Source organism: Macrobrachium nipponense, chromosome 5 (genome assembly GCF_015104395.2).
Source record: "Macrobrachium nipponense isolate FS-2020 chromosome 5, ASM1510439v2, whole genome shotgun sequence".
Taxonomy (NCBI): Eukaryota; Metazoa; Arthropoda; class Malacostraca; order Decapoda; family Palaemonidae; genus Macrobrachium; species Macrobrachium nipponense.
In genome coordinates, this window is record NC_061107.1 from 73,056,933 (window position 1) to 73,075,170 (window position 18,238).

Sequence of the window (18,238 nt, forward strand, 5' to 3'; positions counted from 1 at the left end):
ACTACGAAAGTATACCAATCGAAGTGGGAGGTATTTAGAAGGTGATGTAGATCCAAGAAGTTGTCCTCCTCCACTACCTCTATAGCGGAAATTGCTGATTTCCTGCTATTCCTGAGAGAAAAATCTCATCTAGCCGTATCCACAATAAAGGGATACAGAAGTATGCTCTCGGCTGTATTCAGGAACAGAGGATTAGATCTGGCAAATAACAAGATCTCCATGATCTCATAAGATCTTTTGAGACTTCAAGTCTAAGGAACCAGTACCTCCGAACTGGAACCTGGACGTAGTCTCAAATATCTGTCATCGGATAGATTCGAACCTCCTCATCTGGCATCGTTAGAGACATAACTAGAAAATGCCTATTCCTATTATCTTTAGCTACGGCAAAGAGAATTAGTGAATTACAAGCTCTGCAGGATAAAGTAGGATTCAAGGGAGACTCGGCTATTTGCTCGTTTAAGACTCTGTTTTTAGCGAAAAACGAGAATCCCATGAATCCCTGGCCTAAGTCATTCGAAGTCAAAGGAATGTCGAGTCTCGTAGGCAGAGAAGCAGAGAGGTCTCTATGCCCTGTTAGAGCGCTGAAGTTCTACCTGCAGAGAAAGCGTCAGTTGGAGGCTCTGAGACAAGGTCTTTGGTGGTGCGGTAAAAGACCCCACAAGACTGATGTCAAGAATGCTCTGGCGTTCTTTGTAAGAAACGTCATTACGGACGCTCATAAGGTCTGTCCTGACGAACAGTTACAACTATGAGAGTAAAAAGCTCATGAAGTAAGAGCTGTAGCGACGTCTCTCTTGTTTTATAAGAATATGTCGCTTAAAAACATCATAGATACGACATTTTGGAGATGCAACTCAGTATTTGCATCTCATTACTTGAAAGACGTTCGTTGTGACATATGAGAAGTGTTTTTCTCTAGGTCTTTCGTATCGGCGGATACGATTCTGGGTACGGGAGCCGACACCAATCCTTAAAATGTATATACTTTTCTTCTTTTTGGATATGTTCGAGAGTCTCTTCGAACAATGGAGGACTTAGGCTCGCACGGGCGGCCGTCTGTTTTGTTCAGTAAGAGACTCTCATATCCAATTAGATGAGTATAATTTTTTTTTGAAAATTATGTATGTGTGCGTTAGTGGTTTTGAGTTACGGTTGTTGTGACGAGTTCGGGGATAACTCGTAACAATCCTTAGTTCTAACATATGGTTAGGATCAGGTGGTCGGGATTGGTTGTGTGCTCCTTCATAAGGTGTATTGTCATATAAGTGGATCAGCACCCATTGACAAAGTCCTTTTAGGCTCTGCCGAGTAAGGGTGGATAAGACCCACCATCGGCAGACCCACAAGAACTCTTGGCCATAGATCATATATCTCGCTAAAGTTTCTTGAGGTGATGCAGACTACTGGGCAACACCCACGAAGTCTACCACCTATCAGGTAGGAACCAAGGTTTTATTTATACCTACAACATATGTTGTTTACCTGTCTATTCATATAGTAGCTGTCTCTTACCCTCCACCGAAGGGTGCCAATCAGCATGTATATATCTGACAGGTAAGTTGATTGTATGAAATGATATTGTTATTATACAATAAGTTTCATACATACTTCCCTGGCAGATATATACAATTAAAGGCCCACCCAGCCTCCCCGCAGGAGACAGGTGGAAGAGAGAAATATGATAGAAAACGGGGATGGTTCCCTAGTCCTGCCGCCCAGGGCAGGCCGATAGATCACCTGACCTAACCTGTAGCGAGTGGCGCGAAATTTGAATTTCTGTCGGGGACGACGGAGTCTTAGCTATGTATATATCTGCCAGGTAAGTATGTATGAAACTTTTTATTGTATCAATAACAAATATCATTTTTCTTGGAAATGCATTGTACTATATGTAAAATGTGAATAATTAGTGTTAAACAGCAGGGCTTACTATGCAGGTATTAGCTTAGTTTAGATTTGGAAGTAACTTTTATTTATTTAATGTTTCAGGCAACTGTTATTGATATGGTTGGAGATGAGGTGACGGTGCGATATGAAGGAGAGTGGTGCCCGGAAACAAGGGTGGCGATGACGGGGGTCAGACTTCCTCCCCCTCCAAGTCCGCTTCCCACAGAATATCCTGAAGGGGCAGAAGTAGAAGTTTATGACCAACTAACAACAGCACCCTACAGAGCGTACTGGAAAGCTACCGTAAAAGTAAGTGGTTGAGATTTTCTGTTATATGTTTATCAAGCTTGATACCAGACTTGAGAGCCTCCCAAATATACTGCATAGAAAGGAAAGAATTCTATTTTAAAGTTATCTGAAGTTCTATTAAAGAATCCAATGAGTTGGCTTATGTTGTTATTAGAAGACAAGCTTTTGTCTTTGATATGAAAAGGTCTGCTGCTTTAGCAATCGTTCACTCAAGACATCTCTGCTGGTTTGGAACTTTTGACTTGCTTGTTGTAGCTGGCTTAATTTGCTATGATTTACTGGTGTCTTCACGTTTTATCTGAATATTGTTTTGGTTTGTGATTTCATATATGTTAAGTGGCGCATGTATGATGGAAGGCAAATATATGTATTAGATTAGTGTAGGTGTCCTTGGTGGGAGTTTGTGTGTTTGTGTTTGGTGCCTCTGTCGCCTCTGATGGTCCTTCCTTATGCTCAACAGAACTTCTTTACTACAGAAACACACTTGAATTTTTTGTCACGAGTAGCAAACCAAAAAAGGGATTTTGACGAAGGAAAAATCTCTTTCTGGGCGAGGGGCCCGTGTCGCCCAGTGAAATGTCCCTTTAGCACACATTTCTAAGGTAAAAATTGCTAACGTTACCAGAGAAAAAAGCTAAATTGGAATGTCAGAATATTCTGACTCGCTCACCTTATATAAAAGGTGTCGGTATGGTTTCTGGGGCGAGTGAAACCACTACCACGGGTCTCTTACCATTTAGATCCATCCTTCTACAAAATCCTCCTACCTGAGAGGGCCGATGCAAGGCCCGCACCCAGCTACGACTACTACTAGCGCTCCCGACGCCATCACTAGCGCCTCTACCGGTCATCCTTGGAGTTCGACTGTCAAGCTTGGGCCCAATGGTGGGTGTAAAGAAGGGTGGGATTTCACGGGGCGACACGGGCCCCTCGCCCAGAAATAGATTTTTCCTTTGTCAAAATCCCTTTTCTGGGCTCAGCCCGTTTCGCTTCGTGAAATAGTACCAGAGAAATGGCCACAAGCTTGAATGAGGATATAACATGAGAAAGGAAAAAATAAAAAAAGAATTGAGATTAAAGTACTATAATCTAGAAGGACTTATGAACTATAAATGATTATAATACATACTTAAGATTACTTATGATAACTTACATTAATCTTAAAAACTAGATACAATTTCACAGATTAAATATATGTGTGAGTAATCCTAGCATAAAAATAAGGAAACCATCACAATAAGTGCCCTTTTTGGCATCTAAGGCATTAAAAAAGGTACATGGTGGCATAATTGCAGGAAGGATGTCAGTGAGGCAGGTAGAAAGGAGATCTAGATCTAATTACTAAACTACTTAAGCAGTGTCAGGAGAAACTGTGTTTCCCACTGCCACTGCTGGGAATTTAAGAGCACCTAAGGACTTAAGGTAGTGATGTTTGAATACTGTCAGAGATTTCCAGCAGGTATACTTTTTCAGATCGTCAAAATTCATATGTTGAAAGTAGTTGATCGAGGTAGCTACTGCCCTAATATCGTGAACTTTGGGGAACGAGTTTGGGTTGGCTTGTTTAATAAAGTATAAAATTTGCTGTCTAATGCCTTTTAAGGAAATGGTGCCACCCTTTTCCCTCGTGAACAAAGGGCCAGAGGATCTCATGGCTGTCCTGGCAAGATAAGCTCATAAGGCAGTAACAGGACATAAGGAAGGGTCCTGAGGAAGAGGAAGGATCTTCCAAGGAGCCCATCTCATTGATGGACCCTCGTTTTTAGCCAAGAATTGACGATCTGGAGAGAGTAAAACTTCTCCTGATGGGAGAAATTCTATATGACCTGAGTCTCTAGATAGAGCCGACAGTTCAGATACCCTGGCTCCTGAGGCCAGACTTAGAAGAAATAATGTTTTTGTACATTCAACTTCCCTGTCAGGTATGTACTTAGCTATAGACTCCGTCGTCCCCGACAGAAATTAGAATTTCGCGGCGCACACTTACAGGTAGGTCAGGTGATCTACCGCCCTGCCGCTGGGTGGCAGGACTAGGAACCATTCCCGTTTTCTAATCAGATTTTCTCTGTCGCCGGTTCCAGCAACATGGTTGTTGGTTCCTCTTGGCTGAATTTCGTTTTTCATCGCAATTGATCTTCTTGACTGGTGTATTTGGTGACGTACTTGGATCGTTGTATTGGCATACGCTATAGTGGACTGTTTTCTTGAATTTGGTTTGGATTTTGCTTAGAATGTCTGACACTGGAATTGTAGTGAGTGTGTGTGTGAATGAGGGCTGTAAGGTGAGGATGCCGAAGGCTTCGGTTGATCCTCACACTGTATGTAGGCGTTGCAGGAAGTATGAATGTTCTTTTTCTAACACTTGTAAAGAGTGCGAGAGTGAATGAAGAAGAATGGAAGACACTGACTTCTTACTTGAAGAAGTTAGAGAGAGATAGAGTGAGGAAGGCTTCTTCCAAAAGTTTAAGTAGATCTAGATCTATCGATCAAGCTTCTGATTTGGTAGCTTCTACCCCTCTTGTGGAAGTTGCTCCTTCTCCTTCTGTATCAGCCCCTTCCCCCTTCGCAGAGCCTGCTGATTCGGCAACGGAACTAGCAGATCTGAAAGCTGCCCTTAAGAGTATGGAGCTTAAGATGGCAGCTTTAGAAGGTAAGCAATGTGATTACACAGTGAACAGTGCTGTGGACAGTGATGTAAGTGTCCCCAGTGTTGTGGAGGGGGCGTCTGGTCGGCTCTACAACGCTCCCAGGCCTAGACCTCTTCCAAGCTCCCTGGCCCAGAGGAGAAGGAATGTCGAAAGCCTTACAGAGGTTGTAGAGGATCCCCACCGATCAGGCGTCCCTTCGGCAGGATTTGTAACGCCTCAGACCGCCAGAGATCGCTATTGCAAAAGCGTTCTTCGCGAGTGCTTCTCGTCTTCCGAGTCCTCGTTGCCCAGGCGCGGGTGGAGATCTACAGATCATTCTCGCCCGTTGGAGAGGAGCTGGAAAGCGCCTGCGCTTGATTCCAGTCCGGAGTGCTTTCCAGAAGAGTCGCCCTCGGACAAGAAGAGATCTAAGAGAGCCTCCTGCTGTGGACTGGGAGTCCCCTGCGCCTGGCAGATCTCTTTCCCCTCCTTCTGACAAGGACAGGGATGTTGGTACTACTAGGATCCTCCTGAACATGCAGGAACAGATCGCTTCTCTGGTTGGGGTGCTCTCCAAGGATCCTCCTCGTAGGAAGGATACTTCTCTGCCTATCAAGAGATCCTCTCGGCATTTAGAGGTTCCTTCATCCAAGCGTGAAGCGCCAGCCAGGCGTGAGGCGCCAGCCTACCAACTTTCTCCTCGTCACAAGTCGCCTTTCAGAGTTTTGGACTCTTCCAGCAAGCGTGAAGCTCCTTCCAAGAATCTGTCGTCTTCCGATAGTGAGACTCCAGCTAGGCGCGAGGCGCCAACCATGCGAGAGGCTTCAGCCAGGCGCGAGGCGCCAGCCAGGCGTTTGTCGCCAGGCAAGCTCTCTTCCTCCTTAGGACATCGGACTTCCGCGGAACCTTTGAGGAAGATTACTGTAGCTCCTTCAAAGCCTGAGGATGTTTCTAAGTGCGTGCAAGAGAAGACTACTGTTCTTCATTCTTCAGTACCTAGAGCTCCTCTTTCGGACAGCTCTTCCCCAGCTAGAAGCCCTTCACCTCAAAAGAGAAGGAGGTCTATAGAACACTTGTCTTCCAGACGTGAACATTCCACACCAACTGGCCTTGATCTGGAAGATGTGTCGGACGACAAGTCTCCAGTTAATAAGGGTCTGTCTAACTATAAGATCTTAGCAGCCGTATTACTCCAGGAGTTTGGGGATTCTCTTAGCCCTGCCGCTCCTCCTTCTCCTCATTTGCTATTCTCTAGTACCAAGACCACGAAGTCCTCTTCCTTTTTGAAGATGAGGCCTGCTATATCTATGAAGAAGGCTCTTCGGTCTCTGGGATCGTGGATGGACACTAAAAAAGAAGCGGGGAAGACAGTGTGTAGCATGCCTCCCTCCAGGCTTTCGGGGAGGAGAGGCATCTGGTACGAAACAGGAGAAGCCATAGGTCTGACGCTCCCTTCTTCAGCGGAGACAGACTTTTCTAGTCTGGTGGATTCTTCTAGGAGACACTCCTTATCGTCTGCCAAAACGACTTGGGGCATGTCGGAACTAGACCACCTCCTCAAGGGACTTTTCCACGTATTAGAAGTTTTTAACTTCCTGGACTGGTCCCTTGGGGTGCTGGCTAAGAAGACCCAGGACCCAGACTTTCTCAGCCCAGAAGTTCTACATAGCATTCTATCCTGCATGGATAAAGCAGTGCAAGACGGCTCTGGTGAGGTTACTTCCCTTTTTGGATCTGGTATCATCAAGAAGAGATCGGTTTTTGGATTGTTCCTTACCAAAGCGGTTTCTCCGATTTAGAGGACTGCCTTACTTTATGCTCCTTTGTCTGATCATCTGTTCCCTTCTCAGTTAGTGAAGGATATTTCTCGCTCACTAACTGAGAAGGCGACTCAGGATCTGCTTGTGCAATCAGCCAAGAAAACCCGCCCTGCTGTGACTGTTGCAAAGAAGGACTCTCGTGCGTCTCAACCACCCTTTCGTGGAGGCCCTTCTACACGACCCACCTCTAAAAGGAGGGGTTCGGACAAGCGAGGAAGGTCAGCCTTCCGACCGTTCAAGAGAAGCAAGTGATTATCAGGTCCTCCAAACACTGTGGGGGCCAGGCTCGTGAAGTTTGCAGAAGCCTGGGCCATGAGAGGAGCCAACTCCTGGTCGCTGTTGGTTCTGAGGAAGGGATACCTCATCCCCTTCAAGGACAGACCTCTCCTAACCTCGACCCCAAGGGAACTGTCCGCGAGGTACAAAGACCCTGTTCTGAGAGATACTCTCCTTCAGATGGTGGATCAAATGTGGAACAAAGAGGCCATTGAGTTGGTACAGGATCCTCACTCCCCAGGATTTTACAATCGCCTTTTTCTAGTCCCGAAGGCTTCGGGGGGGTGGAGGCCTGTACTAGACGTGAGCGCGCTGAACCGGTTTGTGGAGAAGAAAAAATTCTCCATGGAGACGTCCGCTTCGGTTCTTTCAGCTCTACGTCCAGGAGACTGGATGGTCTCCCTGGACTTACAAGATGCTTATTTCCACGTTCCCATGCATCCTTCGTCGAGGAAGTATCTTCGCTTTGTGATTCAGGACAAGATCTTCCAGTTCAGGGCCTTATGCTTCGGCCTGTCTACAGCTCCTCAGGTATTCACGTACCTGATGAGAAACGTAGCGAAGTGGCTTCATTTGAAGGGAATCAACATCTCTCTTTACTTGGACGATTGGCTCATCAGGGCCAAGTCAGAAAACAAGTGTTTGGAGGACTTGACTTCAACGTTAGACTTGATACGGTCTCTAGGATTACTCGTCAACCTCGAGAAGTCTCAGATGATCCCCAACCAGAACCTGGTACAGTAGTACCTCGAGATATGAAATTAATCCGTTCCGAGGCGCCTTTCGTATTATGAGTTTTTCGTATCTTAGACCACATTTTACATGTAAAATGGCTAATCCTTTCCAAGCCCTCGAAAAACACCTCAGTAAATTTCATAACAAAGCTAAATTGACCTATAAACAATGAAATACTACAACAATTTGGACCATTCAATACCTAAATTAAGAATAAAAATGCAAAACCTGTAAATAAAGTGTATACGTATTAGTGTACAAGAAATATTATTACTGTAACATAAAATGTGGAAGCTTACCTTTCGAGTGAGGCTATCTCCGAAAGTGGCGGCAGAGGAGGAGGAGGACAAATGGCAGATATACGTACACTTAACTTTACGAAACACACACAAAAATGTCAGAAAAACAAACTAAACTTTACAAAACACATTAACAAAACTGTAACACTTGACTTTACAAAAAACTTGAAAAAAATTTATTTTGTCTTTTTTTGATTTTTACATTTCTTTTTACATTTTTATACTTTATACGTAATTTCAATTTCTTCACCACTGAATGGATGCCAGTCCGTTTACGGAATTTTTCGAACCACCCATGAGAAGCCTTGAACTCTGGGGTTGCTGTTGATGTCCCCTCTCTGCTGTCATCTTCGGCTTGGGCAATCAAATCGCCGAAAATAGCGCTGGCCTTCTGTCAGATTGCCGTCTTGGTTATCGTATCGCCATCGATTTCTTTGTCCTCGATCCATACAAGAAGCAGCCTTTCCATTTCATTATGCACATGGCTGCTCTTGTTGGACAAAATAGTCACGCCCTTGGAAGGTGTAGCTGCTTTGATGGCTTCCTTCTGCTTAAGGATGGTGCCTATCGTCGACGGATTTCAGCCGTATTCCTGCGATCACATTCAACTGCAAGCCAGCTTCATACTTTTTTATTAGTATGTCCATCTTTGTCTCCATAGAAAGCATTCTCTTCTTTCTGTGAACTTCAGCAACTTTCTTGGGACCCATGACTATATGTACTGTTCGTAATTAAGTTACGTATGTAGTACGTATACTAATTAGGTTCTCACAACACGATAAAGTAGCACAACGAAATCACTAACGAATTTGCAATACAAAACGAAATCGTTGGACCGAACGAATGCCGCATGTGTACAATAAAGCTTCGGGTGCGAAGTGGCCGAGCAAAGGAATGCCACCACGTAAGATGCATGATGGGAGGGATGCTGTCTAATAGGAGAGAAGGATCTCATGGCTTGGCTAGCATCAGGAACCAATGGGAGAGCAGGAGGATGGTGGCGAGTCTACTAGAACTAAGATGGCGGCGCGAGTTTCAAAATTGTTATCGGGCGAATCTCGGACTTTCAAAAACCTTTTGTATCTTGAAAACTTTTCGTATGTAGACCAGTAAAATTTTTCGTGTCAGCTTTCGTATCTCGAGTTTTTTGTAAGTTGAGCCTTTCGTATCTTGAGGTACCACTGTATATCTGGGGATTCAGATGGATTCTCGGGGTTTTCGGGTTTTTCCTTCGCAGGAAAGACTCCTTTGAGGCTTCCAAAAAGTCTCGAACTACCTGGAGAAGGAACGCAGTTCAGTGAGGGAATGGTTAAGCCTTCTGGGGACCCTTTCCTCACTGGAGCAGTTCTTATCCCTGGGGAGACTTCACATTCGCCCCCTTCAATTCTTCCTACGGAGAGTGTGGAATTGGAAGACAGGACAACTGTCAGACTTTCCCGATTCCCCTGGATGTAAAGAATCATTTAAGATGGTGGTTGACCCCTCTAAAGAAGAATGAGGGCTTGTCCCTTGCCATTCGGAGCCCCAACCAAGTGCTGTTCTCTGACGCATCGGAGACAGGTTGGGGAGCAACACTAGGAGCAAGGGAAGTGTCAGGCACATGGACACAGGAGCAGGTGCCCTGGCATATAAACTCCAAAGAACTGTTGGCAATACATCTAGCCCTAAAGTTCTTCGAGTCAGAAGTCAGAGACCGGGTCGTCCAAGTAAACTCGGACAACACCACGGCTCTGGCTTATGTCCGAAAGCAGGGAGGACTCATTCTTTCTCCCTCTACGAACTAGCGAGAGATCTGTTGATCTGGACGAAAGAAAGAAATATTACCCTCCTTACGAGATTTGTCCAAGGAGAGAGGAACGTGAAAGCGGACAGATTGAGCAGGAAGAATCAGGTCCATCCCACAGAGTGGACCCTCCACTCAGAAGTTTGTCAAAGACTCTGAGACCTTTTTGCCACGTTCCTCTCAAGGAGGATAGACAACTTCTGCTCGTCAGTAGAGGATCCAAGAGCAATCGCGGTCGATGCCCTTCTACTAGATTGGTCGGGCTTAGACGCCTACGCCTTTCCCTCATTCAAGCTTCTAAGGGAAGTGCTCAGGAAGTTCGTGGCCTCAAAGGGGACGAGATTGACTCTCATCGCCCCCTTTTGGCCCTCAAGATTGGTTCACAGAGGTACTGGAATGGACGGTGGACTTCCCCAGATCTCTTCCAAACTGGACAGATCTGCTTAGACAACCCCACTTCGAGAGGTTTCATCAAAACCTCCCCGCTCTCGCTCTGACTGCCTTTCGACTATCGAAAGACTTTTCAGAGTGAGGCTTTTCGCGAAAAGCTGCCAGCGCTATCGCTAGAGCCCGCAGGTCTTCAACAATGGGGGTTTACCAATCGAAGTGGGAAGTCTTTAGGAGATGGTGTAGATCAAAGAAGCTGTCCTCCTCCAATACCTCTGTGACCTACATAGCCGATTTCCTAATTTTCCTTTGAGAGGAATCGCTCTTATCGGTATCCACCATCAAAGGATACAGGAGTATGTTATCAGCTGTTTTCAGGAATAGGGGCCTGAGAATAGCTGAGGATAAAGATCTCCACGACCTTATACGGTCTTTCGAGACTTCCAAATGTAGAACTCCTCGTACTCCCGGCTGGAATTTTGACGTGGTCCTGAAATTCCTGACCTCGGACAAGTTTGAGCCTCCGCACCTTGCCTCTTTTAGAGATTTAACTAGGAAATGTATTTTCCTGCTGTCCCTCGCTACGGCTAAGAGAACGAGCGAAATCCACTCTCTAGATTCACGTGTTGGATTTAAAGGGGATTCAGCTATCTGTTCTTTCCAGACATTGTTTCGGGCTAAGAATGAAAACCCTTCAAAGCCCTGGCCCAGGAGCTTTGAAGTGAAAGGACTTTCTAACCTGGTAGGAGAAGATATAGAAAGATCTCTTTGCCCAGTCAGGGCTCTGAAGTTTTATCTTCTTAAGAAGAAGCAGCTTGAAGGTTGTCAACAAAGTCTGGTGTGCGGTAAGGAACCCGAAGAGACCCATGTCTAAAAACGCCTTGGCCTTCTTTGTAAGAAGTGTTATTACAGCGGCTCACGACAAATGCATGGATGACTCCTTCAAGTTGCTCAGAGTCAGGGCTCATGAGGTAAGAGCAGTTGCTACTTCATTGGCTTTTCAAAGGAATATGTCTATGAAGGACATCATGGATGCAACGTATTGGAGATGCAATTCAGTCTTTGCATCTCATTACCTGAAGGATGTCAGGGTAACGTACGAGAAATGCTTCTCTCTTGGTCCATATGTTGCGGCGGATATGGTGCTGGGGCATGGAGCAAATACTGATCCTTAATTTTTGTTTTTTAATTGTATTAAATTTATTTATTTAATGTGTACGTTTAACTCTCCTGTTAGATATGTTCGTGGTTTTCTCCTGGTGGGCGCAAGATGTCGCACAGGCGGCCGTCGCCTTTGTCAGAAAGGAACTGGGTGTGTGTCTGACAGGTGAGGGTGTACAAATTTTTTTTTTTTTTTTTTTTTTTTTATTATTGTTATGGTTTCGAGTTTTTGGTCTTTTGGGAGGAGTTTGGGGATAACTCCTTTCAATCTTTTAGACTAACCCGGGTGTTGGGATCAGGTGATCGGGATCGGTGTTGTGCTCCTTGATTATGCTTTTAAGCAGGTGTGTTGTCATGTTAGTGGTTTGCACCCATTGACAAATGCCTTCAGGCTCTGCCGAGTAAGTGGATAAGACCCCATTGACAGACCCACAAGAACTCTTAGCCATAGATCACTATCTCGCTGAGGCTCTTGAGGCAAAGCAGACTTCTGGGCAGTAGCCACGAAGTCTTCCGCCTAATCAGGTAGGAACCAAGGTTTTTTGTTATTACCTACAACGTATGTTGTTTACCTGTCTATTTCAGTAGTAGCTGTCTCTTACCCTCCACCAAGGGTGCCAATCAGCTAAGTATATATCTGACAGGGAATTTGAATGTACAAAAATGATATTGTTATGATACAATAAAGTTTTGTACATACTTACCTGGCAGATATATACGATTAATGGCCCACCCAGCCTCCCCTCAGGAGACAGGTGGAAGAGAAAATCTGATTAGAAAACGGGAATGGTTCCTAGTCCTGCCACCCAGCAGCAGGGCGGTAGATCACCTGACCTACCTGTAAGTGTGTGCCGCGAAATTTGAATTTCTGTCAGGGACGACGGAGTCTATAGCTAAGTATATATCTGCCAGGTAAGTATGCACAAAACTTTACTGTATCATAACAATATCGTTTTCCTCAGGAGGGGTAAGAAATCACATGAGTTGTTATCAGTATCTGAGGCCAGTTTGAGAATATTCAAGAACCATGACACTCAGCTAGGCCTCTCTGATGGTCTGAGTCTAGCACAGACTTTAGGAATAGATGAAAAATAGGAGTCTGTTAGATCTATTTTAAAACCATACTGGAATATTTTCTTTAGTGCTGATTTATTAGTAGTAATAGTACTGGCTGCTAAACCTTTTTCAAATTATGATCTAAAGAAGGCAATAGCTAGGTTGGTAGTCATGGTTTGAGATTCGGTCCCCCTCAGAAAATTGGCTAGTTTCTTAACAGGTGAGTCATATTGACGAAGGGTCGATTCTCTTTTATCCGATTCTAGGAATAGGATGTTTTGAGGATCGATATCTGCATCCCTTTAAGCCGTGAACTTCATAAAGTCCATAAAGTTAGGGTTTTGAGAATTCCTGAGGAAGCGAACACAGTCTTCATTTGCACTACTTGGGATAGCTTGGGATTGGGAATCCGTTGAGGTCAGAGACCTAATTCCAGCAGGAGTGGGAACCAGTTGCTCTTGGGCCAATTGGGGGCTACTAGGGCGACTTGTCCCTTGAAGGTCCCGAGTTTGCACAGAACTTTCAGGAGAAGATTCACTGGATGAAAGATGTAGATCTTCTTCCATTGATTCCAGTCTATGGCCATGGTGTCCGTGGCATAAGCCACAGGGTCCAGGTTGGGAGCCACATAGCAGGGAAGCTTGGGGTTTGACTCTGTGGCAAAAAGATCCACCTGGAGCCCTGGAACCTGCTGACAAATCCAATTGAATGATCGCCTGTCCAGAGACCACTCTGACTCTAGAGGGACTGAGCGAGACAAGGCATCTGCTATCACGTTCTTCACTCCCGCTAGGTGAGTGGAGGACAGGTGCCATTTGTACTTGGCTGCCAGAGAAAATATGACTTGGAGCCTCCTCTGTTGATGCAGTGTACTACTACTGCGCTGTCTAATACCAGCTTGATGTGAGATCCCTTGGCTGGCTGAAGTCTTTTCAGAGTGAGGAATACCGCCATAGCTTCCAGCACATTGATATGGAGCCGGCGGAATGGAAGGGACCAAGTCCCTTGTACCTTTTTGTACTGAGAGTACCCTCCCCAGCCGCTTAGTGAAGCATCGTGTGGATAACTAATGCCGGAGGAGGGAACTGGAGAGGAATTGACCGGTAGAGGCGCTAGTGATGGCGTCGGGAGCGCTAGTAGTAGTTGTAGCTGGGTGCGGGCCTTGCATCGGCCCTTTCTTCTTCATTTGCTTTTATTATTATTATTATTATTTTTTTTTTTTTTTATGCTTTATCACAGTCCTCCAATTCGACTGGGTGGTATTTATAGTGTGGGGTTCTGGGTTGCATCCTGCCTCCTGAGGAGTCCATCACTTTTCTTACTATGTGTGCTGTTTCTAGGATCACACTCTTCTGCATGAGTCCTGGAGCTACTTCTGCCTCTAGTTTTTCTAGATTCGTTTTCAGGGATCTTGGGATCGTGCCTAGTGCTCCTATGATTATGGGTACGATTTCCACTGGCATATCCCATATCCTTCTTATTTCTATTTTCAGATCTTGATACTTATCCATTTTTTTTCCCTCTCTTTCTCTTCAACTCTGGTGTCCCATGGTATTGCGACATCAATGAGTGATACTTTCTTCTTGACTTTGTCAATCAACGTCACGTCTGGTCTGTTTGCACGTATCACCCTATCCGTTCTGATACCATAGTCCCAGAGGATCTTTGCCTGATCGTTTTCTATCACTCCTTCAGGTTGGTGCTCGTACCACTTATTACTGCAAGGTAGCTGATGTTTCTTGCACAGGCTCCAGTGGAGGGCTTTTGCCACTGAATCATGCCTCTTTTTGTACTGGTTCTGTGCAAGTGCCGGGCATTCACTTGCTATGTGGTTTATGGTTTCATTTTTCGTATTGCACTTCCTACATATGGGAGAGATGTTATTTCCGTCTATCGTTCTTTGAACATATCTGGTTCTTAGGGCCTGATCTTGTGCCGCTGTTATCATTCCTTCAGTGTCCTTCTTTAGCTCTCCCCTCTGTAGCCATTGCCATGTGTCATCGCTGGCTAGTTCTTTAGTCTGTCTCATGTATTGTCCGTGCATTGGTTTGTTGTGCCAGTCCTCTGTTCTGTCTGTCATTCTCTTGTCTCTGTATATTTCTGGGTCTTCGTCTACTTTAATTAGTCCTTCTTCCCATGCACTTTTGAGCCACTTGTCTTCACTGGTTTTCAGATATTGCCCCAGTGCTCTGTTCTCTTATGTTGATGCAGTCCTGTATACTTGGTAGTCCTCTTCCTCCTTCCTTTCGTGTTATGTATAGTCTGTCCGTATTTGCTCTTGGGTGTAGTGCTTTGTGTATTGTCATATGTTTTCTGGTTTTCTGATCTATGCTGCAGAGTTCTGCCTTCGTCCATTCCACTATTCCTGCGCTGTATCTAATTACTGGCACTGCCCATGTGTTTATGGCTTTTATCATATTTCCGGCGTTGATTTTTGACTTGAGTATCACCTTGAGTCTCTGCATATATTCTTCTGATCGTGTCCTTCATCTCTTGGTGTTTTATGTTCCCCTCCTTCCATTATTCCCAGGTATTGTATCCTGTCTCATCTATGTGTTTGATGTTGCTCCCATCTGGTAGCTTTATCCCTTCAGTTCTCGTTACTTTGCCTTTTTGTATGTTGACTAAGGCGCATTTTTCTATACCAACTCCATCCTGATGTCTCCAAATACAATCCTTACAGTCTGGATTAGGGTATCTATTTCATTGATGCTCTTACCATACAGCTTGATGTCGTCCATGAACATCAGATGGTTGATTCTATTGCCTCTTTTTTTTGAGTTGGTACCCGGCATCCATCTTCTTTAGTACTTTTGTCATGGGAATCATGGCTACTACGAAGAGTAGTGGGGACAGTGAGTTGCCCTGGAAGATCCCTCTCCTGATATTAACCTCTGCTAGTCTTATTCCAGAGCTTGTAAGTATTGTACGTATTCCAGTTGCGCATTGTATTTTTGAGGAAGCTGATGGTGTTTTCCTCTGCCCCATATATTTTCAGGCATTCTATTAGCCATGTGTGTGGTATCATGTCGAAGGCTTTCTTATAGTCTATCCATGCCATGCTTAGGTTGGTTTTCCTTCTCCTACTGTTCTTCATTACTATTTTGTCTGTCAGGAGCTGGTCTTTTGCACCCCTACACTTCCTTCTGCAGCCTCTCTGTTGGTGGGGATGGTGTTTGTCTCCTCTAGGTAATTGTATATTCTTTCACTGATGATACCTAGGTGTTAGTAACTTCCACATTATTGGTAGGCTGGTGATAGGCCTGTAGTTACAGGCTATATTTCCCCTACTCTTGTCTTTTTGTACTAAGGATGTTCTTATTATTATTATTTTTACTATTATTATTATTATAATTATTATTATTATTATTATTATTATTATTATTATTATTATTATTATTATTATTATTATTATTCCCTTGGAAAGTAACTGGTAAACTTTGTGAATATATGATGATTTTTAAGTGGTTGGATATTTTAACAGTAATTAGTGACTTAATCATATAAATTGTTTTTGTTCATTTGCGAACAAACCTTTGGTCTTAACAGTAGGATAATTTCTACCGCCCAGCTGGATCCGATTAAAGCACAGATGAAAGCAAGTAATCTTGTGATGTCTGGCAACTCATGCGTAAATCAGGTGAAGAGTGGTCAAAGACCACGCACTTACGCCACCGCGTCAGTCTTTTTCTTAACCGCCTGGGAGAGTTGTGGTTCATCTCTCTTGTCCTTTACCCGGTTCATTGCTCGTTTCAATTATTTAGTGTGTGCGTGTGTGTGTGTGTGTGGGGGCTGTTTTTATGGCTGCTGCTGCTCCTTCTCGGCCTCGTCAATGTGTTTGCCCCGGAATTCCAGGTTTTCCGTGTTCTCGTTTTTTGGCTTCGGCTGCGACCGACCCCCACCTCACGTGTAGTAGGTGCTGCTCTAATGTTTGTACTATTACGAATCCTTGCACGGAATGCCGTGCATGGCCTAAAGAGCAGTGGAAGTCTTTTTATAGCAAGAGAGAGCATCGGAGGGTTTCTACTTATCCTTCATAGGAATGTTTTTTGCCTCTTCCTGATGCTTTGTCTCCTGTAGTGCTCACCCCCCCATTGTAGCGTTGTGCCTGTCTCTCCTTCCTTTTCTTCCATCGATTCGTCGTCGGAAGTATCGGGAGGCCCTCAGGCTAATTTTTTAATGTCGCCCCTTCTTTTTCGGGTGTTAATTTGATTCCTGGAAAGGGGGGAGGGTTTTTCATTATTCTCATTTATTCCAGAGTCGGTGGTGTCCAAGATGGCGGCGATTTGGGAGACGCTCGGGCTAGGGGGTTCCCCGTCCATGGAGGGGTTGCTGGTGCACTTTATGGAGGCTCGCTACCCCCCTCCTCAGGCTTGCCAGGCCCTCCCCCGTCCTCCCAGCCTCGTCTTCGTAGGTAGCCAAAGTCAGCCATCTCGTATTGCTCCGCCAATGACTGTTGTCACTTCTTCGAGTTGAAGGGAAGCTGTGGCGTCAGCCCCGTTAATGACGTCACGAGATCAGTCTTTTTGTATTCCTCCGCCAGTAGCGTCTGCTTCCCCTTCGGACCGAGGGGAAGCCGTGATGTCATCACCACTTGTTATGTCACTTCCATCGCTGATGTCACTCCCAGTCATCTCCTCTGCACTGCCTCTCTTTGCTGTGATGTCATTTCTGCTGCCCAGTTTGCTGCATCTCCCTTCCAGGTCTTCGGAGCCTTCTCATACTGATCTGTCTGAGGCTTTATGCCAGGCAGTTCTTAAGAGGTTGGACACTGTTTTGGATAATAAATTGGCTACCTTGTCGGCTGGGAGAAGTGGAAGGAAACGTGTTACATTGTCCCCGCCTCCTGTGAAGAGATCGTGTAAGGAACCAGTGCTGTCTTCCTCTCCTTCCCCCTATATGCCATGTCGGTGTATCAGGCATTGGAAGACTAAGGGCTTTGCTCTTTCTTTGCCTACAAGGGAGGAACAACGCGGCCGTGTTCTCGAGAGTGTTGGTGTTTCGGAGAGTGTTAATGTATCTTCCCTTAAGCAATCTGCAGTGGCTGCTTTGTCCTCTGCATCGAATCGCAAGCGTGATGCAACCTCCCCCATCCATGCATATCACAAGCGTGTTGCAACCTCCCCTGTCCATGCTCATGATGCAAGTGCTCCTACTTCTCCAGGGCCTATTCGTCGCCATAAGGATCTCAAGGCCCCTGTCAAGAGGTCGAAGGTGGTGAGTGCGGAGTTGGTGCAGCAGGAGCATTTGCCTGCCCCTCTCCCTGGTACTTCCAGGAGTTCGACTCTGGGGGATTCTCCTTCGATCTCGAGTGTTCAGGATTCATCTCCAACTCACATTCGTACGTCTGCCATGCCCGTGACTGTTCGCGGACATGTTAAAGAGTCATCCGTTAGAGGAGTGCGTAGTGATGTTCCTAGTGTTGCAGTTGGTTCATTGTAGGAACCGGCGCACGGACCCAGCCCTGACAGGTTAGTAGGTGTTTCAGGCTGTTGTCTGCTGATCCTTCCATTAATTTTAATGAGGAAGGTGCCTTAGAGGAGCCTACAGATCCTTCTCATCGTCAGTCTCCATTGCTGGAGCAGGAGGAGGGAGGTGCGCAAGAGTTTTTGTTTTTCTTTTCAGAAGTTGTCCATCTCATTCGTGGGTTCAACAATTTGGAAAGTAGGACTCGGGTTCGGTTGTCTTACACTCCTTCTTGCTTGGAAGCCTTGCTGGGAGCTACGCAGGATCCCAAATCATCTTTTCAGCTTCCCTTGTTGGGGCACGTACAGTTGGTCTTGCATAAGGTTAACGCCTCTGTTTTAGACCGGGACAGTTCGCTTCGCTCTAGCGGCTCTGCAAAGCTACTACCCCCTCCTCTCATGAGACATAGGAAGTAATTTGCTACGAACT

The 18,238-nt window shown here is 45.4% G+C and overlaps 1 protein-coding gene across 2 annotated transcripts in view; it reads left to right on the forward strand.

Moving 5' to 3' along the window:
• Positions 1–18,238, forward strand: part of LOC135215406 (RNA-binding protein FXR1-like) — a 196,816-nt gene that overhangs the window by 76,781 nt on the left and 101,797 nt on the right. For both annotated transcript variants that reach the window (XM_064250006.1, XM_064250007.1), the window contains exon 2: positions 1,993–2,199. In XM_064250006.1, coding sequence (XP_064106076.1) covers positions 1,993–2,199 — 207 coding nt within the window. The remainder of the gene's footprint in view (positions 1–1,992; positions 2,200–18,238) is intronic.